Below are 23,340 nucleotides of genomic sequence, written 5' to 3'. Positions count from 1 at the left end.
CTTTGTCTGTCCAACTGTCTTTCTCTCTCTTTGGGCTCTATCCTATCGTTTACTCCCAATCTCACCCACCTCCCTATTTTCTGCATATAAAGTGAAATTTTCCCAGCCACCATCAGTTCTGAGGAAGGGTAACCGGACCCGAAACGTTAACTCTGTTTTCTCCTCCACAGATGCTGCCAGACCTGCTGAGCTTTTCCAGCAACTTAGTTTTTGTTCCTGTTGGAATAGAACTTGGTGTTGTGTGACTTCTGCCTTTGTCCGCCCCAGTCCAACATTGGCACCTGCACATCATAACTAGTCATATTTAGAGAATCACCCGCAACGTTTTCATGCACAGTTATCTTTGATGTCCACCACTGATCCGTCCTTGACTCTCTGTTTCTTATGTACATGTTGCCTCTAACAGATATCATCTGAAAATACAGCATTCATTTTCACTGAAGACGTCCAACTCAACCTTACCATCACCTCTCCTAATTCCTCTACTGGTTCAGAACAGACGACTTGGATGACATCCAGCACTGCAGCAGCAGAAATGTTCTCCACCTATGTCGCTGGCCTTCTGATTCATCTCCAGGAAAGTGCCACTGCAACCTGGCTCACACCTTGCTTACACTCAAAAGGCTGAAACAAAAATTCTAGATTGGTGAAAGCTTTTGTTGCTCAATTCGATGGAGGAGTAGCAGCTCTGGAAAAGTTCTGGGCCATCATCTAGACCAATGCATAGGGTGCTGGAGGATTCGGAACTCCAACAAAAGTTGGTGAACAATGAGTTACAGAAACAATTGAAATGGACTTGATCTCAACACTTACTTTTCCAGTAGTGACATAACAATTGGGGGCAGCACCAAGATAGGAATAGGGAGGGCTATTCTCGTCAAGGCAGTCTCCATCAGTGCCTGGAAAAACATACAAACATAATTGCAATCACTATACCGACACTCCCTTGAAGCTTGGTGTGAAATATATGCTGCTGCGCGGACAATGCAGGCTATTTGTGATTAATTTCCTGATCTAAAAATTGCACTGCCAACTGGACCTTCCCCTTCAACTCTGAATTTGTGGCACATTATATGGGCATATCAGCACTGAAGAAGCGCCCATTTCAGCCACCCAGTGTCTAGCAAATACTCCCTGACCAGGTAAAGCACTACATGAAGAGTAAAGTTCATCATATCCGTACAGTGTGGACACAGGCCATTCAGCCCATACCGATCCCACCCAGCCCCCTACACTATACCTGTAACCTCGCATTTCTAATGGCTAATCTACCTAGACTGCATGTCCCTGAACACCAAGGGCAAATTTAGCATGGCCAATCTACCTAAACTGCACATCGTTGGACTGTGAGAGGAAACCCAAGCAGACATTGGGAGAATGTGCAAACTCCACCCGAGGCTGGAATTGAACCCATGGTCCCTGGCGTTGTGAGGCAGTTCTGCTAACTACTGACCTACCATGCCACCCCGATCAAGTCCTGGGGCTTTATCTACCTTTGTGCCAGTTTCCATGTCTTTCTCCACAGTAAGTACTTTTTTCCTTCCTTCTTTATTCATTAACAGGACGATGGCATTGCTGGTCAGGCAGGATTTATTGCCCATCCCTAATTGCCCAGAGGGCAGTTCAAAATCAACCACATTGCTGCAGGTCTGCAGTCACATGTGGGTGATAGGCCAGGTAAGGATGGCAGTTTCCTTCCCGAAAGGGCATTAGTGAACCGATTGTTTTTCCTGACAATCGACAACAGATTCATAGTCATCAACAGATTCTTAACTCCAGATATTTTATTGAATTCAGTTCCACCATCTGCCGTGGCAGGATTCAAACCCAAGCCCCCAGAACGTTATCTGGGTCTCTGGATTAACAGTCCAGTGATAATACCACTAGGCCATCACCTCCCTGATGAGAAATATATGTTTAGGATCTCACCCATCTCCTGTAGTTACACATGTAGATGGCCTCGTTAATCTTTAAGGGGCTCTACTCTCTCCTTAGTTGCTCTTTTGTCCTTAATATACTTGCTGACTCTCTTTGGGTTTTGAACTTATCTACCAAAACTATTGCATGTCGCTTTTCGCCTCACTGATTTCCCACTTAAGTGTAGCCCTACACCCCCTATACTGCTCACTTGATCCCAGCTATTTGTACCAGACGTATGCCTCCTTTGTTTTCTTGACGAGAGCCTCCATATCTCTGGCCATCCAGTGTTCCTACTTCTGCCAGCTTTGCCCTTCACACTAGCAGGAACATGCTGTCCCTGAATTCTCGTCGTCTTACTTTTGAAAGCCTCCCACTTGCCAGACATCAAGTGGGAACTCACGAACAGACTCCCCCAGTCAACTTTTGAAAGTTGATGTCTAAATGGAAGGGGAAGCTCTCTGTATACTGTCCTCATCAAATATTCCTAGGACACAGTCACAGGTTAGTTACAGAGTGAAGCTCCGTCTACCCTTTTAAACTGAAAGAAAAGCTTCCTCTACACCGTTCGCATTCAACACTCCCAGGACAGATACAATGCAGCATTAGATACAGCGTAATGCTGCCTCTACACGGTCCCCATCAAACACTGCCGGGATAGGGATAGCAAGGGGTTAGATACAAAGTAAATCTTCTTCTACACTGACCTTATCAAACACTCCCAGGACAAGTACAGCACAGGGTGTTAGATACAGAGTACAGCTTTCTTCACTCTTTAAATGGGAAATAAAGTTCCTTCTACTCTTCTAAATGGAAAGTAAAGCTCTCTGTACACTGTCCGTATCAAACGCTCCTGGGGCAAGGCGAACACAGGGTTAAATACAGTGTAAAGCTTTCTCTACGCTTTAAACTGAAAGTAAACCATCTGCACACTGTCCACTACCCTACAGAAAAGACCTTTGTTATATATCTTATCTATGTCCCTTGTGCTTTTATGAACCTCAATAAGGTCAATATCAGTCTCCTACGCTCCAGTGAAGAAAGGTTCCAGGACAGAGACAACACGGGATGTGATACGGAATAAAGCTTCCTTTGCTCTTTTAAACTGAAAGCAAAGTTCCAGACCCAATTATTTCTGCATGAAAATGATTACTCCTCAATTCTTCCATAATTCTTCCACCAATTACTTAATAAGCATGTCTTTGGTTACCGACCTCTCTGCTAACAGAAATGGATCCTTCCTAGATACTCTATTTAGGTACCTCATAATTTTAAATTTCTCCTCCTTTAACCATGCCTTTCTAAGTGGTGATTTGTATTGTCTTTCAAACTTCTTAAAAAGTAATTTGCCCACCAATGAGATTTGGATGACTAGTTAATCCCTTCCTCCTTTTTTCAAAAAAGGAGACAGGGTAGTGAAGAAGGCATTTGGCACGCTAGCCTTCATTGTTCAGAGCATTGAGTATAAGAGATGGGATGTCATGTTGCGGTTGTACAGGACATTAGTGAGGCCATCTTTGGAGTAATGCTTACAGTTCTGGTCGCCCTGCAATAGGAAGGATATTATTAATTTGGAAAGGGTGCAGAAAACATTAACAAGGATGTCACCAGGTCTGGAGGGTTTAAGTTATAAGGAGAGACTGGGATACTTTTTCCACTGGCATGTAGGTTGAGGGGTGACCTTATTGAAGTTAATAAAATCAAGAGGTGCATAGATATTGTTTCCCTAGTTTGGGGGATTTCAAGACTAGTGGGCATATTTTTAAGGTGAGAGGAGAAAGATTTTAAAAAGGTATGAGGGGCAAGTTTTTTTACACAGAGGGTTGTTCGTGTGTGGAATGAACTTCCTGAGGAAGTGATCGATGCGGGCACAGTTACAACATTTAGAAAACACTTAGATAAGAACATGAATGGGGAAGATTTGGAGGGATATGGGCCAGGTGGAACTAGTTTATTCATTTACCAGCTGTATATTTGAATTCAACAAAGTAAACTGCTTGTGAGGCCTTGTGTATTTTTTTAAAAATTGGAACAATAGAAGCAGCCTGAATGGGTGGGGTCAAGCTCCCACAGAGCCAGGATTTTTAGTTTTAGTTTTGCAGTAGCAGTTGTTGCTGGGGTCTTGAAGCTGGGTTTAGAAGCTGCAGTACATCTCTCCTTGCTACTCTCTCTCTCAGAGTTTTCCTTTGGTGTTTTTTTCTCCTGGACTGGAGAACTGCATGTGAGATAATCTATTGTGCTGAATTTGCCTTTGCAAAGGGTGTATTTATGGGATGTTACTGTATGGGATGTTTAGTGGTTAATTAATCTATTATTCTGTAAAGTTTTCCAACGGAGTTAAGTTATTCTGATTTCTTCTTTCTCTCCTTGTCTTTTAACTATAGTGTATGAATAAAGTATGCTTTGCTTCAAGACTGGTAGTTAGACCAATTGAATTGCATCCTGAATGCAACGCCTGGCACTTGCCCTTAAAATCAGGAAAAGTCAGGCTCTAGCTTATCTTCTTAATATATTTTGAGAGGGTTTAGTCTGGTCCATAACACAATTTAGCATGGCCAATTCACCTAACCTGGACATCTTTGGACTGTGGGAGGAAACTGGAACACCTGGCAGAAACAATACAGACACGGAGAAAACATGCAAACTCCACACAGTTATCCTAGGACAGAATCAAACCTAGGTCCCTGACACTGTCAGGCAACAGTGCTAACCGCTGAGCCACCATGCTACCTGAGGATGTCAGTAATGTGATATTAATCCCCTAGTATATCCAAGCAGAATTGAAAATCCTGAACAGTAACTTCCATCAGGAGTAACAGGGACCCTGAAACAGAATACTGGAAAGATCTTTTTACTGTACATCCTTTAGTTACAAGGACAATCCTGGGCATCACTGAGTGAGTCTCCATAATCATTAACTGTTGTATCATTGATTAGATACAAATTTATTCAACTCTCTTATCTTTCCTACCAACTCTCTGCTCAGCTCTGCTACTGTTTCTCCTTTAGTTAATGACCTCATCACTCAGCTCACCATAAACTGGGGCTCTCGAGCAACCTGGTTGGTTACTAATAGTCCTGAACATTAGTTCTTTGGTGGTTGTGGGCTGGCTGGATGGCTCACTAGCCTTTGGGTTCTGGACTGGTTAGCTAGCTATGGGTCAGATGGCTGGCTGATTCTGGTTTCTCTTTTCTGTTCTGCAATAGTCCCTGCTTCACCTCCTGCTTTGCTGCCTTCCTTCCTCTCTGTTGTCTTCTCTCCTCCTCAGCTGGAACTGTAAGTTGGGAAACACAAAGTGAAATAATGTAGATGTTGTAAGTCTGAAACAAATCATAAAATGCTGGAAACACTTAGAAGATCATGCAGTTTCTGTGGAAACTAGAATGTATGGCTCAGATCAATGATCTTGCGATAGAATCCACCACAGCAAGATATCAAGGCTTCATTATTATTTCCCAATTTGATCAGCTTGATAAAATGTTTCCAGCATTTAATAATGTTTAGCCTCTAAACTTGTGCTATTTAAAAAAAAACGATTGCACTATTCTCAAACTATAACTTTGTGTAGTTAATTTATTCATGTTATTAATCTACTTTCTTTGTGCAGAAAATGGTGGGGGCAGCTGAACACATTCTTTAGGGACTGCTGAAGTCATGGACCACTGGATAACGCACCTGGAAACACTAATGAAGGCAAAAACCTTCACAGTTTTGAAGCCATGTCAGCATAGGAGGGAAATGATCAGGTCCCAGGGGGAGTTCTGAAATACAGCGCAGACTAGATTTTGAGAAATTGCTTGAGGAGCGTTCACTCCCATTCATCCACTTGAATGCAGTGAATATCAGGGATAATGTATTATGCTCCTTGTAAATATAGTTCCCATTCAGATTTCAGTAATATGAACAAAGTTAGAACACAAAGGTGTTTGCAGTTTAGCCAGAAAGTTCAACAAAATAGAGACAAGGAAAGGAATCAAAATAAAGACTTTTTTTCTTTTCACTTTTGGGACGTAGGCATTGTTTGTTGGGCCAGCCTTTATGGCTCATCCCTAGCGGCCCATGAGAAGTTGGTGGTTAGATTGACCCACAATGCCCTTAGGTATGAATGAATGATGTTTATTGCCCCATATATCTACGGAAATAGAGGAACAATGTTTTGTTGCCATAATCTGGTGCATTTTACGATACGAAAGAATAAATAGAAAGTACTTAAGTAGACTGCATCTTCATCGACCGGTATCCCAAACAAGGCTCCAAGGCTTCTGCAATGTCTCTATAAGGTTGACTTCAAGTTCTGGGTATAGTAACACGGTTGCTGATGCAATTCTACAATTTTGACTAAGCGACAGTGAAGGAGTGGCTTCGGGGGGACACTTGTAAGTAGTGGTTTTCCCAAGTATTTACTGTATTTGTCCTTCTAGATGGAAGTGGTTGTGGGTTTAGAAGGTGCTGTCGAAGGATCTTTGGTGAAGTTCTGCAGTGCGTCTTGTAGATAGTACACACTGCTGCTACTGAGTGTCGGTGGTGGAGGGAGTGGATGCTTGTGGATGTGGTGCCAATCAAGTGGGCTGCTTTGTCCTGGATGGTGTCAAGCTTCTTGAGTGTTGTTGGGGCTGCACTCATCCAGGCAAGTGGGGAGTATTCCATCACAGTCCTGACTTGTGCCTTGTAGATGGTGGACAGGCTTTGAGGAGTCAGGAGGTGCGTTACTCACCGCAGTATTCCGAGCCTCTAACCTGCTCTTATAGACACAGTGTTTATGTGGTGGGTCCAGTTAAGTTTCTGTTCAAATGTAACCCAAGGATGTTGATAATGGGGGATTCAGTGATAGAACATCAAGGGGCGGTGACTAGATTGTCTCTTATTGAAGATGGTCATTGCCTGGCATTTGTGTGATGCGAATGTTACTTATCACTTTTCAGCCCAAGCGTGAATATTGTCCAGATCTTGTTGCATTTGGACAGGGACTGCTTCAGTTTTGACTGCTTCAATATTCAGGAGTCATGAATGCAGCTGAACATTGTGCAATCATCAGCGAACATCCCCTCTTCTGACCTTATGTTCGAGGGAAGGTCATTGATGGGGCAACTCAAGATGATTGGGCAAAGGACAGAACACTGAGGAACTCCTGCAGAGATGTCCTAGAATGGAGATGACTGTCTTCATACAACCATAACCATCTGCTAATGTGCCAGGTATGACTCAAACTGTTGCTTACTGGCAACTCAATCAGGACTAGCAGGACAACTCTGACCCAAGTGTCATGTAGCCAATTAGCCTCATTAAATACCTTACATTCTAAGGTTTTGGAGTAGATTTGTAGCTCAGGTTGTGGGTGTTGAGGTTGGTTAGCTCGCCGAGCTGGTTTGTTGTTCCGCAGACGTTTCATTACCGTGCTGGGTAACATCCTCAGTGCAGCCTCCGATGAAGCATCGGTGTGTTTTCCCCCCTGGTTTTTAAACTCTGGAGTCTGTTGAGCTGGATCGCCTCACTTCCGGTTTTCCTTCGTAGTGGAGTGTATATGGGGTCGAGTTCTATGTGTTTATTAATGGCATGCTTTGTGCAGTGCCAGGCTTCTAGGAATTCCCTTACCTGTCTCTGCTTAGCTTGTCCCAGGATTTTGGTGTTGTCCTAGTCGAATTGGTGGTTCTCCTTATCCATGTGGATTGAGATGAGTGAGTATTGGTTGTGTCTTTTTGTAGCCAGTTGGTGTTTGTGTACCCTTGTTGTTTGTTTCCTTCCTGTTTGTCTGATGTAGTATTTCTCACAGTCTCTGCAGGGGACCTTGTAGATGACATTGGTCCTGTCCAAGGCGGGGAGTGCGTATTTAGTTCAGGTGAGCAGTCGTCGTAGGGTTGATGTGGGCTTGTGTGCCACTCTGATGCCCAGCGGTCGTAAGAGTCTTGTGGTTAGTTCCGATGTGTTCCTGATGTAGGGTAGTGTGATGAGTGTGTCGAGGCGTGTAGTATCTTCCTGATGTTGTTCGTGTAGGCATCTTCTGACCCAGTTTTTTAGATATCCATTATCCTTGAAAACCTGGAAGAGGTATTCTTCTTCCTCTTGGCGTAGGTCCGTGTTGCTGCAGTGTGTTGTTGCCTGTTTAAATAGTGTTCGCACGCAGCTTCGTTTGTGTGTGCTGGTATGGTTACTGTTGAAGTTCAGTACCTGGTCCATGTGTGTGGCTTCTCTGTATACTTTCGTTTGGAGTTCCCCTGTCTTGTGCTCTGCCATGACGTCCAGGAATGGGAGCTGTTTGTTCTTCTCCTCCTCTCTGGTGAATTTTATTCCGGTGAGGATGTTGTTTATGAGTTTGTGTGTCTCCTCTGGCTTAGTCCGTTTAATGATCAACGGCCAAACATATGAACAAATCTACGGGACACCCATGGGATCATCCACCTCCGGACTCATAGCAGAGGCAGTGATGCAAAGACTAGAAAGGACGGCCCTTCCGCTAATCCAACCAAAACTATGGATACACTACGTGGACGACACCTTTGTCATCATTAAACTGACCAAACTAGAGGACAGTTTAAGTGCCTCAAGATTTGTTCCTGGTCAGGGGAAGGGAAGAGCAAGAGGGCACTCCTATAGGCAAACCCTGATGCTCTTCCTGCCTACCTAGGAAATCAGCCGCATGCCATCCTGTGTAGCTAAGGGTAGGCATTAGAGAAGTTCAGAAAGATTTTAAGATAGAAGCAATTGACGTTACAGCTGGCAATTATGGGGTTGAGGGAAATTTTGACATGCAAAAGGGCAGATTTGGCAGCCAATTAAAATAATCTTGTAGCAACAGTGAGGGTAAATACCAAAAGGCAACAAAACAAAATCAGAGTCAAACACACACATGTCTGGCAGCGATCCTCGAAGATCCAATCACATTTCCATCCATGTCCAACACTGAGATCCCTTCCTCTAGCTCATTGTGTCTCATCAGCACCACATTGCAGACATTTGCAGCTGCTGCAGGAAAACAAAATATACAAAGCACTCAGCAATATTTTGGAAAAGTCAGACCTTTTAAAAATATATTATTCTGGAAAGTAAATCATAGAATCATGGGATTTCTGGAAGAGAAGGAAATCATTTCCTCCAGAATGGCTGTTCCAGTGGCCAGGTCTTTATCACATTCTCAGAATCAGATCTATGAGGATTTTATTGAATGTTCTTTCTTGCTCTGAGTTTTAATAGGATCCCCTATTTCATACAGAGGTTTTAATCCTCTAGAATACATACAGAGTCCTATTCTTCTAAATTTATATATAAGATCTCATTTTGCGCAACTCCACCAATCTTTGTATCATCCGCAAACTTACTAATTAGACCAGCTATATTTTGCTCCAAATCATTTACGTAGATTATGAACAGCAGAGATCCCAGCACTGATCCCTATGGAACCTCACTAGTCAAAACCTTTCAATCCGAAAAGCATCCTTCCAGCGCTACCCTATATCCTCCGACTAAGTCAATTCTGTATTCATTTTGCAAGCTCACTCCTGATATCAGGTGACTTCAACGTTTGTACCAGTCTGACATGAGGGACCTTGTGAAAGGCTTTACTGAAATCCACAGAGACAACATCAACTGCTTTTCCCTCACCAATCATCCTCATCACCTCCTCAAAAACCTCGATCAAGTTAGTGAGGTATGACCTTCCTCGCACAAAACCATGCTGTTTATTGCTAATCAGTCTATTTGCTTCCAAATGCTTACAGATCTTGTCCCTGAGAATCTTTTCCAATAACTTCCCTACCACTGTTGAGGGGTTCACAGTCCCGTAATTTCCAGGATTATCTCTGCTGCCCTTTTTAAACAATGGCAGTTGAGATTTTCATTTTGGCTTGACTGGGTGTTACGGGAATCAGGACAGGCAATCCCCAGTCATGTGAAGTCTCTTGGGAGCAACACTCTTCATCCCTTCAAAACAACCTCCTATGTCCCACCATGCTATCGAGCAGCCATCCCTCTCATACCCACGCTGCCAACCTATTCCCTTTTACTCAACCTAATGACCCACTACTGGGACTGTGTCAACTTAGTGCCAACTCATAGTCTCACCAACCAGAAGGTGGTGAATCTTTGGAATTAACTGACCTGGAGGGCTGACGAACTTCAATCACTGAGCAGGTTCCAGGCAGAAATAAGTAGTTTTCTGCAACCTAACAGCATTAGGGGATATGGAAACAGTTCAGGAAAATGGCAATTAGAAAATGATCAGACATGATCTGGAATGCAGGGCAGGCTAAATGTGCTGAATAGCTACTCTGTTCCTATGAACCAATCACATTTTGCCCTTACACCTACCATGCCAACACACCCACCGTCTATCATGGGCATACCTCATGAGATGAGATAAAATAAAGTTCTTCAGTCTCTATTGAAGATTTCACTGTTTAACAAAATCATTCCCATGAATGAAAATCTCGACATTAAATTTCCCCTAAAACCTGAATAAAAGGAACAGAATTCACAGTTCTGCCTCAAAGAATTTATAACCACTCAGAACTGTAAATCTGTGAGACAGATAGGTAGGAAAGTGAGTTGTGAAAATGACATAAGGAGCCTACAAAGGGATATAGTGGGTGGGCAAAGATCTGGCAATATGAAGCATAGTGTGGGGAAGTGTGAATTCATCCATTTTGGCAGAAAGAATAAAGAAGAAGCATATTATCTAATTGGTGAGATGTTGCAGAGCTCTGAGATGCAGAGGGATCTGGGGGTCCGAGTGCATGAATCACAGAAGTTGAATATATAGGTACAGCAAGTAATCACGACATCTAATAGAATGTTATGGCTTATTGTGATGGGAATTGAATGCAAGAGTAGGAAGTTTATGCTTCAGCTACACTGTGTATTGATAAGACTGCATCTGGAATGCTGTTTACAGCACTGGTCACCATACTTATGGAAGGATCTTAATACGATGGGAGCAGTTCAGAGGTTTATTAAACTATTACCTGGAATGAGCAGATTGCCTTATGGGGAAAGGCTAGTCAGGCCACGCCTGTGTCCCCTGAGTTTAGAAGAGTCAGATGTGACTTAATTGAAATGTACGATTCTGAGGAGATTTGCTTAGGTGGATGTTGAAAAGATGCTTCATCTTGTGGGAGAGTTTAGAACTATGAATTATAGGTTAAAGGTTGTTGACTTGCTCGCCGAGCTGGCTTGTTTTTGTTCAAACGTTTCGTCACCATGTTAGGTGACATCATCAGTGGAGCCTCCGACGAAGCAATGTTATTCTACTCTGCTTGGAATTTATACTGTGTGGTCCGTTATGGTGAGTACTGTCATTTCTGGTTTTGATCTGTATGGGTTTGTATATGGGGTCCAATTCTATATGTTTGTTGATTGAAGTATGGGTGGAGAATCATGCCTCCAGGAATTCCGTGCATGTCTATGTTTGACTTGCCCTACTATGGTTATTTTGTCCGAGTCAAACTGATGGCCTTCATTGTTTGAATGTATCGATATTGAGGAGAGTTCGTCATGCCATTTTGCTGCTAGCTGATATTCATGCATTCTGATGGCTAGTTTCCTTCCTGTCTGTCCTTGTAATGTTTATGGCAGTTGTTGCATGGTATTTTGTAAACCACATTGGTTCTGCATGTTGTGGGAATGGGGTCTTTAATCCTTGTGAGTGTTTGTCGTAGAGTGGCTGTGGGTTTGTGGGCCACCATGATTCCTCGTGGTCTTAGGAGTCTTGTTGTCAGTTCTGATATGTCCTTGATGCACAGTATAAATTCCAAGCGGAGTAGAATAATGTTGCTTCATCGGAGGCTCCACTCATGATGTCACCTAGCATGGAAACAAAATGTCTGAACAAAAACAAGCCAGATCGGCGAGCAAGTCAACAACCTCATCCACAACCCTAGCTACAGATCTTTGCCAATAATTTAAATAATTATAGGTTAAAATTAAGGGGTTGCCCATTTAAGACATAGGTCTTAACTCCAGCGTACACAGACATCCAGTTGGAAAAAAATCCCTCAACCATCTTCCTCTGCTTCTTGCCAGTCAGCCAATCATGGATCCAATTTCGCAAATTTCCTTGAATCCCAACTTAACTTCACTATTAGTCTTATATCTGGGCCCTAACAAAAGCTTCACTTGAGTCCAAGCAGACTAGATCAAAAACATTGCCCTCACCTACACAACTGGTCACCTCCTTGAAAAATTCAATCAAATTGGTCAGACATGATTCCCCTTTTACAAAACCATGCTAACTGTCTTTGATTAATCCCTGCCTCTCCAAATGCAGATTAATTTGTCCCTCAGAATTGCTTCCAATGGTTTCCCCACCACTAAAGTTAGATATGCTCCCTTCTAGAATACCCCATTGCCTGTTCTCCAGTCCTCCAGTACCTCTACTATGGCCTGAGAGGAATTAAATTTTTGCAAGTGCCCCTGTTATTTCCTCCCATGCCCCATGCAATAAGCTCGGATACATTTATCCATCCCTGGATACCTAGCTACTTTTAAGCCTGAAGACCGTCAGAACCTTCTCTCTGTCTATGCTGATTTCTTTAATTGTATCACAGACCTTCTTACTGATTATACTGTTGGAGCTCCACAGAGTGCATGCTTATTATCGCAACCCCAAAGTGTACCTTACCTCTCCAAGTGGATACCCTATGTATCCAAAATGTTAAAACCTGCTCCTACCAGGTATACTTTGCACACAAAAAAATTAGCATGTGCAAAATGCAAACTGTCTCCATTCCTACTTCCATTAATATGGTATTGAGCTTGGACTTCCAGTATTTGGCCTCCTCTGCCAGTTTTGTACTAATGAAGAGGCAATCCATGGTTGTGAAAATTGAAGCCATTGAGTGCTATTCTCTGTAATATTCATGGCAGCCTGATATTATATAAAAATAGAGAGGGAGACAGAGAAATGCAAGAGCAAGGCAGAGTGGTCTGTGTCTAAGAGCAAGAGGAAAGTGAAAGAAAACTTGCTGTCTATATTAATTAAACAGCTGCTGTAGTCTTAGCAATTTAAATTACAGATAATCTTTAAAGAAATGCATATTAAACTGCAATTTTCCTCAATTAGCCTCTATCAGTTATCTTGGTAAAATGTGTAGCGTTGTGTAAGTTCCTGATAGAACATAGAACACAGAACAGTACAGCACAGTACAGGCCATTCGGTCCACGATGTTGTGCCGAAATTTTACCCTAAACCTAAAGTCTATCTAACCTCCACCCCTACCTTTACTATCATCCATATGCCTATCTTATGGCTGCTTAAATGCCCCTAATGAGGCTGACTCCACTACCCTCTCTGGCAATGCATTCCATGCCCCTACCACTCTCTGAGTAAAGAATCTACCTCTTATGTCTCCCCTATATCTACCTCCACTCACTTTAAAACTATGCCCCCTCGTAAAAGCTACCTCCATCCGAGGAAAAAGTCTCTGGCTATCCACTCTCTCTATACCTTTGATCATTTTGTACACCTCTATCAAGTCATCTCTCATCCTTCGTCATTCTAAAGAGAAAAGCCCTAACTATCTCAACTTTTCCTCGTAAGACCTTCCCTCCATTTCAGGCAATATCCTGGTAAATCTCCTCTGCACCTTTTCCAATGCTTTCACATCTTTCCTGTAATGAGGCGACCAGAACTGGACACAATACTCCAGATGTGGCCAAACCAGGCTTTTGTATAGCTGGAGCACAACTTCACAGCTCTTGAACTCAATCCCTTTATTAATGAAAGCTAACACACCATACGCCTTCCTAACAACTCTATCCACCTGGGTGGCAGCTTTCAGGAAACTGTGGATATGAACCCCAAGATCCCTCTGCTCCGCCACATTGCCAAGAATCTTTCCGTTAATCCTGTATTCTGCTTTCAAGTTTGTCCTTCCAAAATGAATCACCTCACAGTTTTCAGGGTTAAACTCCATCTGCCACTTCTCAGCCCAGCTCTGCATCCTATCAATGTCCCTATGTAACCTAGAACAGCCCTCCGCACTATAAACAACTCGACCTACCTTCGTATCATCCGCAAACTTACTAATCCACCCTTCCACTCTTACATCCAAACCATTTACAAAAGTCACAAATAGAAAAGGACCCAGAACAGATCCTTGTGGTACACCACTCGTAACCGAGCACCTTGTTGAATATTTTCCGTCCACTACCACCCTTTGTCTTCTAAGGGTCAGCCAATTCTGAATCCAATCTGCCACATTTCCTGCTATCCCATGCCTCCTTACTTTCTGCATGAGCCTACCATGGGAACTTTATCAAACGCCTTACTTAAATCCATGTATACCATGGTGATGACTAAGGTTGTGTCAATGTCTCTGGCTTTTGCCACACAAACATTCTGGGAATTCCAATAAGAAATCCTGAGATAGTGTTTGGTAGGCCCTCTGTGGCAACAAATTGATGATGGTGATCAGGCCTCAATTCTGGTCTCAAACTTCAGCTGGGTCCCAAAACTACTAGTAAGCCTGCCCTGACTTTGGGCATGGGGCCACAATGCACTGACTCGCTGTTGAGACCATCCCCATCAGGTTCCATAAGGGGCAGGTGGAAAATCCCCTACAAACTGGCCATCTAGGAATCTTGGGTGGAAATTGAGGACCCAACTAAACCAGACTTTAGCTCTATTTCTGGCAGATACCCACTTTAATTTTGTAGTTATAACAATAGTATAAAAGTGAGTAACTAAGGGTGTAAGTTGGCCACCTCCATTTGCATTTGTTATCCTATTGAGGGCAGTCTTCCAATTCTGTAAGCCCAATCAATCGGTCTGAAACTCTGGAGTTCAACGATAGGTGAAGTGCCAAATGCTCTGCTATCATATTCTTATTATATCCTTTTAGATGCAAACATTGCCCGATGTCAGATGTTAAACCAACTGACCTACAATTACATGGTTGTTGTTTCCTTCTCTTTTTGAATAAAGGTGCCACATGACATTGTAGGGTGATTTTTTTTGTACATACAGATGGTAAGGTATATATTCTTTTGTGACTATGTAAGAGAGAGAGAAAGAGAGAGAGAGAGTGTGGGTGTGTCTCTGCAGCCTATGGAGTAAAGATCTCCCAAGCTATTAAAAGTACCAAAATCAGGAGAGGGTTAATCATCACATAAGCAAACAAATTAATTAGCGCATGAGCTCACAATCAGGCCTCCCCAAGGCTTTCACAACACAGGACGCCTTAGAGAGCTCTGACAACAGCTGCTGGTACTTGTCTGTGAATGGAAGCCAGGCCAGCTCTCTGCCATGCCTGCAATGACAAAGCGTTCTGGAACTCACACAGTTTTCAAATCAGTAGGCTGTGTGCAGCGCTGAGGAGTTATCGGCTTACAGAGATAAATATTAACGAAGACCGGGATATTGCCTGCGGAGCAAAACCAACACCAACTGAAGCTCCAAGGGACAGCAGCTTGAGCTCCTGGTATTTACCAGAGCACAGGAAGAACACACAGAGTGGTGAGAATGTGGAACTCACGACCACATGGAGTGGCTGAGGCAAAAAGCATAGCAGTATTTTAGGAGAAAGGAAAAGAAGAATAGAGCAATATGTTGATATGGTGAGATGAAGTAGGGCATGAGGAAGTTCCTGTGGAGCTTAAACACAGGCATAGATCTGTCAGGCTGAATGGCCTCTTTCTGTGTTATTAATACAATATACCATGGCAGAATCAAAGTGGCCTCTACAATCTTGAAGAAATTCTCCTACCTTCTGAGACACATGGTAAGTTTATGATTTTGGAAGATTAGAACATAAAAAGAAAGGAAGATTTGATGTTGATTATTGCTCCTTATTGTAATGTTTGACAGACGTGACTAAACAAACAATGTCAAGCTTTCGTCCATTGATTCCACACATGGCAATCTGCAATAAAATTATGGGTACATTCACCTTCTCTATGGTTTGGGCACGAACAATGTGACACTGCCTTACATCAAAAGTAATCAACATAGAGTCTGCTGAAAAGGCACATAAACTTACTGGGCTTGGACTAATTATGTTTGGATTCAAAAGGAGAGATTGCCCATTTAATCATGAAAACAATTAAATAGATCGCAGACAAGATTAAGTAGAGAGATGGATAAATAATAAACCATTTTTACTATACCACATTTCAGCTTGTAATTTCAGCTTGAAATTCATCTTTTCACCTTCGTTGGACTGTCTCCAATACTAGTATATTTTTGCTTAGATAAGGAGCCCAAAATTGTTCATAGTAATTCAGTTGTGGTCTAACCAGTGCTTTGTATATGTTAGCAAGATTGCCCTATTTTTGTACACAACTGCTTTGAAATAAAGGGCAATATTTCATTTATCTTCCCTATTACCCCCTGAACTTGTGTGCTAGCTTTTTGTCATTTATGTACGAAGACTCCCAAATCCTCTGCGCTGTAGCTTTCTGTAGTCTTTATTTAAATAATACTGAGCTCCTCTATTCTTCCTCCCAAAATGCATAAGAACATAAGAACTAGGGGCAGGAGTAGGAAATTCAGCATCTTGAAAATTTAATACAATCATGACTGATCTAATTTCGCCCTCAATTCCATTTTCCTGCCTGTATCCCATATTCCTTTCACTCATTACTATTAAAAACCTGTCGATAATTGGCTTAATCTTATTCAGTATCCTGGCGTCTACTGCACTTTTGGGTAGTGAATCCCACAGATTCATTTTTTGCCACATTATATTCTCTGAGAATTTTTGCCCACTAACTTAACTAAATATTTGTGTCATAAGAACATAAGAACTAGGAGCAGGAGTAGGCCATCCGGCCCCTTGAGCCTGCCCCGCCATTTAATAAGATCATGACTGATCTTTTTGAGACTCAGCTCCACTTACCCGCCCACTCACCATAACCCTCAATTCCTTTACTGTTCAAAAATTTATCTAGCCTTGACTTAAAAACATTCAGCGAGGTAGCTTCAACCGCTTCACTGGGCAGGGAATTCCACAGATTCACAACCCTTTGGGTGAAGAAGTTCCTCCTGACCTCAGTCCTACATCTGCTTCCCTTTATTTTGAGGCGATGCCCTCTAGTCCTAGTTTCACCTGCTAGCGGAAACAACCTCCCTGCCTCCACCTTATCTATTCCCTTCATAATCTTATATGTTTCTGTAAGATCTCCCCTCATTCTTCTCAATTCCAATGAGTATAATCCCAGTCTACTCAGTCTCTCCTCATAATCCAACCCTCTCAACTCTGGAATCAACCAAGTGAATCTCCTCTGCACCCCCTCCAGTGCTAGTATATCTCTTCTCAAGTAAGGAGACCAAAACTGCACACAGTACTCCAGGTGTGGCCTCACCAGGATCCTATACAGCTGCAGCATAGCCTCCCTGTTTTTAAACTCCATCCCTCTAGCAATGGCAGACAAAATTCCATTTGCCTTTTTAATTACCTGCTGCACCTGCAATCCTACTTTTAGCGACTCATGCACAAGGACACACAAGTCCGTCTGCACAGCAGCGTGCTGCAATTTTTTACCATTTAAAACATAGTCCATTTTGCTGTTATTCCTACCAAAATGGATGACCTCACACTTATCAACATTGTACTCCATCTGCCAGACCTTTGCCCACTCACTTAGACTGTCTATATCCCTCTGCAGACTTTCAGTGTCTTCTGCACACTTTGCTCTACCACTCACCTTAGTGTCATCTGCAAATTTTGACACACCACACTTAGTCCCCAACTCCAAATCATCTATGTAAATTGTAAACAATTGCGGTTCCAACACTGATCCTTGAGGCACACCACTAGCCACTGACCGCCAAACAGAAAAACACCCAGTTACCCCTACTCTTTGCTTTCTACTGGTCAACCAATCCTCTATCCATGCCAATACATTACCTGTAATGCCGTGCAACTTTATCTTATGTAGCAGCCTTTGGTGTGGCACCTTGTCAAATGCCTTCTGGAAATCCAGATACACCACATCCACAGGTTCCCCATTGTCCACCATGCAAGTAATGTCCTCAAAGAATTCTACCAAATTAGTTAAACATGACCTACCTTCATGAACCCATGCTGGGTGTTCCCAATGGGACAATTTATATCCAGATGTCTTGCTATTTCTTCCTTAATGATAGATTCAAGCATTTTCCCCAGAATCCTCACCATTTGCCTTCCCCACCTATTTTAGCATCGTTCGCAAACCTGGCAATAGTACATTCACTTCCATTATCCAAGTCATTAGTATATATTGTGGTATTCTCTTAGTCATAGGTTGCCATTCTGAAAATGCTCCATTTACCCCCATCTCCGTCTTCAATTAATTAGCCAATCCTCTATCTGTGCTAATAGTCTACTTCCAATACAATAGGCTCTTATTAAGTTGGCTTGTGTAAGGTACCATATTGGACACCTTTTGGAAATTCAAATATATTATATCTACTTGCTCCCCTTTACCTAATCTGCTTGTTAGGTCCACAAAGAATTCTGATAAATTTGTCAGGCATAATCTCCCCTATAATGAAGTCATTCTGCCTTTACTTGATTAAATGATATATTCTAAATGCTCTACTACTTCATAGCTGACTTTAACGTTTTCCTAATGACAAATGTTAAGCTATTTAGTGACCGGATTTTTGTCTTTCTCCCTGTTTGATTAAAGATGTTACATTGGCAGTTTTTTAATCTTCTGCGACTTTTCCGTAGTCTAAAGACGCTTTGACAATTACTTTGAATAATCTATCTCCATACCTACTTCCATTAATATATGAGCGACCAGGGAATGGATTGGCCTTTGGCCTCATGAGTTTCCCTCGTTCATTTTTATCAGTACACTTTTCTCCAGTGATTGCATGCACTGCTGCCACTGTGCATCAGTGATAAAGGGACTGAATTTTGAAGATTGTGGATGTGGTGCCAATCAAGCAGGCTGCTTTGTCCTGGATGGTGTCAAGCTTCTCGAGTGTTGTTGGTGCTGCACTTATCCAGGCAGATGGAGATACCATTGCACTTGTGCCTTGTAGATAGTGGACAGGCTATAAGGAGTCAGGAGGTGAGTTACCCGTTGCATGATTTCTAGTCTCTGACCTACACTCCACTTACATTGCTAGTCCAATTGAGTCAATGTAAGTGGAGGATTCAGTGATGGTTATGCCACTGAATATCAGGGGTTGTTGGCCAGACTCTCTTTTGTTGGAGATGGTCATTGACTAGCATTTTGCAGTACAAACGTTACTTGGCACATGTTCAGGTCTTTTGACATTTGGACATGGACTGCTTCAGTTGCTCTGCGTTTGGAGTCCCATGTGAGCTAAAGCAGACAAAGATGGCAGATTTTCTTTCCTATAGGACCGTGAACCACATAGGTTTGTAATTTCTTATTGTAACTCCTTTTTGATGAATAAAAATCACACTTGCCATTGTGGGATTGCTAGTTCAGTGATATGACCATCTCGGCTCTTTCTCTTTGCAGTCTTTAACTCCTCTTGTCAACTTACTTTCTTATTCATTTTGGTATTACCAGCCAATTTAGCCACCAGACATTCAGTCCCCAGATCCAAATCAATAAACAGAATTAGTGAGTACACATGAAAGGCAATCATCTCTGGATGGTTACATGAAGCATTTGGACAAACAGAATAGAGAATTATACCAAGGAAGGGTCACCGGACCGAAACGTTAACTCTGACTTTTTCTTCACAGATGCTGCCAGACCTGCTGAGCTTTTCCAGCAACTTCTGTTTTTGTTCCTGATTTACAGCATCCGTAGTTCTTTCGGTTTTTATTACAGAATTAAATCTATGGCTCAAAAGAGTGGTGTTTAGCAGATGGGGTTTCAATTCATGGGCAGTGGCACCAGTATTCTGGAAATACATTGTAGTTCTTTGGGATGGGCTGAACCTAAATGGATTTGGGGTCAGTGTCCTGCCAAATTCTACAACTGGTGGAGGGTTGGTGGAGAAAGAGTTCAGGTGAAGAAAAGTTTGAAAATTCACAAGGAAAAGTCATGGTTAATAAGAACAATCAGTGTGAGCCAGAAATGGACAGGGAATTTAACAAAATTGTTCATCAGCAATTGAGATCCATGCTGAGAATAGCTGTAAACATTGAAATTAAAGGCCCCTTATAAGAATGTCTGAAGCATTTTAGATGAGCCTGGTGATTAATACAGAGTTTTATAAACTAATACAGAATAGAATGAGCCCTCTCAGCCCATCATCCCTAAGCTTTGAGACAATGCAAACTAATTTGTTCCAATTCTTTGCTCTTTCACTGTAATCCTGCAAATTCTTTCTTTTCAGGCATATATTGAATTGCAAAAATACTCAGCAGAGACATAGTGGGAAGAACAGCATGAGATAAGGTATGACCTTAATAAGTAAAATCAGGTGAGTAATTCTACTGATGAGTGTTTACAGTAAAATTTGACTTTAGTTAGATTAAGAGTATTTAAAGTATTAATGATAGAACAAGGCCCCTAGTATTTAATATCTCTTAAGAACATAGGAAGAAGAGTAGGCAATTCAGCCCCTCAAGCCCATTCTGCCATTCAATGAGGTCATGGCTGATCTGTGGCCTAACTCCATATACCTTTGTTTAATAAAAAATTATCTTTAAATTTTAAAATTAACAACTGATCCATCATCACTACTATTTGTAGAGGAGAGTTCCAAACTTCTACCATCCTTTGTGTGTAGAAGTGCTTCCTAACGTCTATCCTGAATGGTCTGGCCCCAATCTCAGATAATGCCCTCTAGTTCTAGAATCCCCAAATAGTGGAAAATAGTTTATCTTTATCTACTCTGTCTTTTCCTGTAAATACCCTGAACTCTTAAGAAGTAAACGTAAAGGGACTAATTTAAGGGTATGTCACAGCAAGGCAGCTGGGGCTCAGTGTAATGCTCCATCTGTGTAATGTGGGAAATTAGAAACATTTCCAGTGCTTTGGGTGACCATGTGCTGGCAGTGTCTCCAGCTGTACCTCTTGGAAATCCACTATTCAGATCTGGAGAAGAGGCTGGAGTCCCTGTGGAACATCCATAAGACTGAGGTCTACATGGAGAACATGTAGAACAAGGTAGTCACACCATGAGTAAAGAATAGACACGCAGAAATGGAATGGGGACTAGCAGGCAGAGTATAAACACCAGCAGGTATTGCAGGAGTTCCCTGGGGACATAAGATTATAAGTATTAGGAACAGAAATAGGCCATTTGACACATTGAGTTTGCTCTGTCATACAATTAGATTATGATAATCTAATCTATTACATTATGATCTGATAATCCTCAATTCCACTTTCCTGCTTTTTCCGCGTAATACTTGATTCCCTAACTGACTAAAAATCCGTATATCTCAAACTCGAGTATAGTTAATGACCCAGCTTCAATTTCCTTCTTTAACAGAGTTTCCATTTTGGCTACTGCTAGGATACAGTTTCTCAGAGACGTGCAGTGAGAATCAAGTCATTAGCACAAGGAGTGGCTCAGCGGTATGGGGCGTTGAGAAATAAAAAGTTTTAGAACAATATGATAGGGGATTCTATCATAAGGGGAAGAGACAGACTTTTCTGAGGCTGTAGACATGACACTAGGATGCTATGTTTCCTCCCTGGTAACGGGATCAAGGCTGTCACTGAGCAGCTGCAGGACATTTTGAAAGGATAGGGTAAACAGCTAGAGGTCATGGTCCATGCCAGTACCAACAATATAGGTGAAAAGGATGGTGTCCTGCAAGCAGAATATAAGGAGCCAAGAAATTAAGGAGCTAGGAAATTAAAAAACTGTACCTCAAAGGGAATAATCTCAGGATTACTCCCAAAGCTTCATGTTCATGAGATCAGGGATAGGAGAGCAGACCGAATCAATGCACAGCTAGACGGATGGTGTCAGAGGAAGGAATTTAGACTTTTGAGAAATTGGGACTGATTCTGGGAAGGATGGCATCTCTACAAGCTGGATGGGTTACCCCTCAGCAGGGCTGGGACCAATATCCACACAGGGCTTTTGTGAATATTGTGAGGGAGGATTTAAGCAGAATTTAGTGGCAGGGGAAAGGGAATCTGTGTTGGGAGAAAAGAGTGAAGAAACCAGAAATGGAAATGAAAGGTAGAAAAATAGAAAGCAAAAGTGGATGCAGAGAAAATAAGGGCTAGCAGCAAACAGGGAAACAGTACAAAGAAAAATGTGTGGAAATGTCAAATAAATGTCTAAAGGTACTATTTGTAATAAGGTAGACAAATTAACAGTGCAAACAGTTGCAAACATAATGGTATGATTGTGAATGTTAAAAAAGAACTGAACATCTAAGGGTATTCAGAAGCAGGTGGGATGATATTGTTAGTGAGAGATGTAATAGTGCAGGAAATATAGATATGGAATCAGTCTCGGTCATGCTAAGAAGAAACAAGGGGCAGAAACCATAAGTGGGATTGTCTATAGGCCTCCAGTAGGGGTGAGACAGGGGATGATATTCAACAGGAAATTAGTGATGCATGCGACAAAGATGCTACAGTAATCATGGGTGATTTAATCTACATATAGACTGGGCAAACCACATTAGCAGTTAAATTCCTGGAATGTATACAAGATGGTATTTGAGGCCAGTATGTTGAGGAACCAACTAGGGTACAGGCTATCCCAAATTTGTTTTTGTGAAAAGTGAAGAAGTTGGAATTATAGAATCCCTATAGTGAAGATAGAGGCCATTCAGCCCAATGAATCTTCACCAACCCTCCAAACAGCATCCCACCACATCTCTGTAACCCCACATTTACCTTGATTAACCTACCTAGCCTGCATACTACAGGGCAATTTAGCATGGCCAATCCAACTAATGTGCACATCTTTGGACTGTAGGAGGAAACCCACGTAGACATGGGGAGAACATGCAAACGCCACACAGACAGGTGCTCAAGGCTGGAATTGAACCCAGGTTCTGAGCACTGTGCCACCGCACTGCCCCAAATTAATAACCTTGTTGCAAGAGATCATTTAGGAAAATACGACCATTACATCATAGAATTCTTCATTGCAATCCAAAGTGAATTTGAAATCAGGGTTTTAAATCTAAAGAGAGGAAACTACAGAAGTATGAAGGGTGAGTTGACTGCGAGAAACTGGGTAGCTTCATTAGAAGACATGACATTGGATACGGAATGGTCAATACTTAAGGCATTATAGCAGTTATGTATTCCTTTTGGGAAATAACACAATAGACAAAGTGGCCTAACCATGGTTAACAAAAGTATTAGATCCCAAGAGGAGTCATATAAATTTGACAGTAAAAATAGAAAGCCCAAGTCAGCAAAGGAGGACCAAGAGATTGATTAAGAGGAGGAAAATAGAATATGTGAGTAAACATTTAAGGAAGATAAATGCAGAATGCAAAAACTATGTAGAAAGAAAAAGATTAGTGAAGACAAATGTAAATTCCTTACTAAATAAAAACCAAAAGAACTGCGGATGCTGTAAATCAGGAACAAAA

At 42.0% G+C, this 23,340-nt stretch overlaps 1 protein-coding gene and 1 long non-coding RNA gene across 2 annotated transcripts in view; one reads left to right on the top strand and one right to left on the bottom strand.

The window, feature by feature from the left end:
• sfxn5b (sideroflexin 5b) overlaps positions 1–23,340 on the bottom strand; it is a 183,071-nt gene that overhangs the window by 105,146 nt on the left and 54,585 nt on the right. The window contains exons 6-7 of the mRNA XM_048600776.1: positions 8,763–8,878; positions 814–899 (exon numbers count right to left, since the gene is read on the bottom strand). Coding sequence (XP_048456733.1) covers positions 814–899; positions 8,763–8,878 — 202 coding nt within the window. The remainder of the gene's footprint in view (positions 1–813; positions 900–8,762; positions 8,879–23,340) is intronic.
• On the top strand, positions 15,102–20,219 carry LOC125484141. Its single transcript, XR_007262991.1, has 2 exons — positions 15,102–15,627; positions 20,157–20,219. It is a non-coding gene; the product is annotated as an uncharacterized LOC125484141 (long non-coding RNA).

Source organism: Rhincodon typus, chromosome 1 (genome assembly GCF_021869965.1).
Source record: "Rhincodon typus isolate 14 chromosome 1, sRhiTyp1.1, whole genome shotgun sequence".
Taxonomy (NCBI): Eukaryota; Metazoa; Chordata; class Chondrichthyes; order Orectolobiformes; family Rhincodontidae; genus Rhincodon; species Rhincodon typus.
The sequence above is the reverse complement of the archived record's forward strand: the minus strand, read 5'-3'. Positions and strand labels throughout refer to the sequence as shown.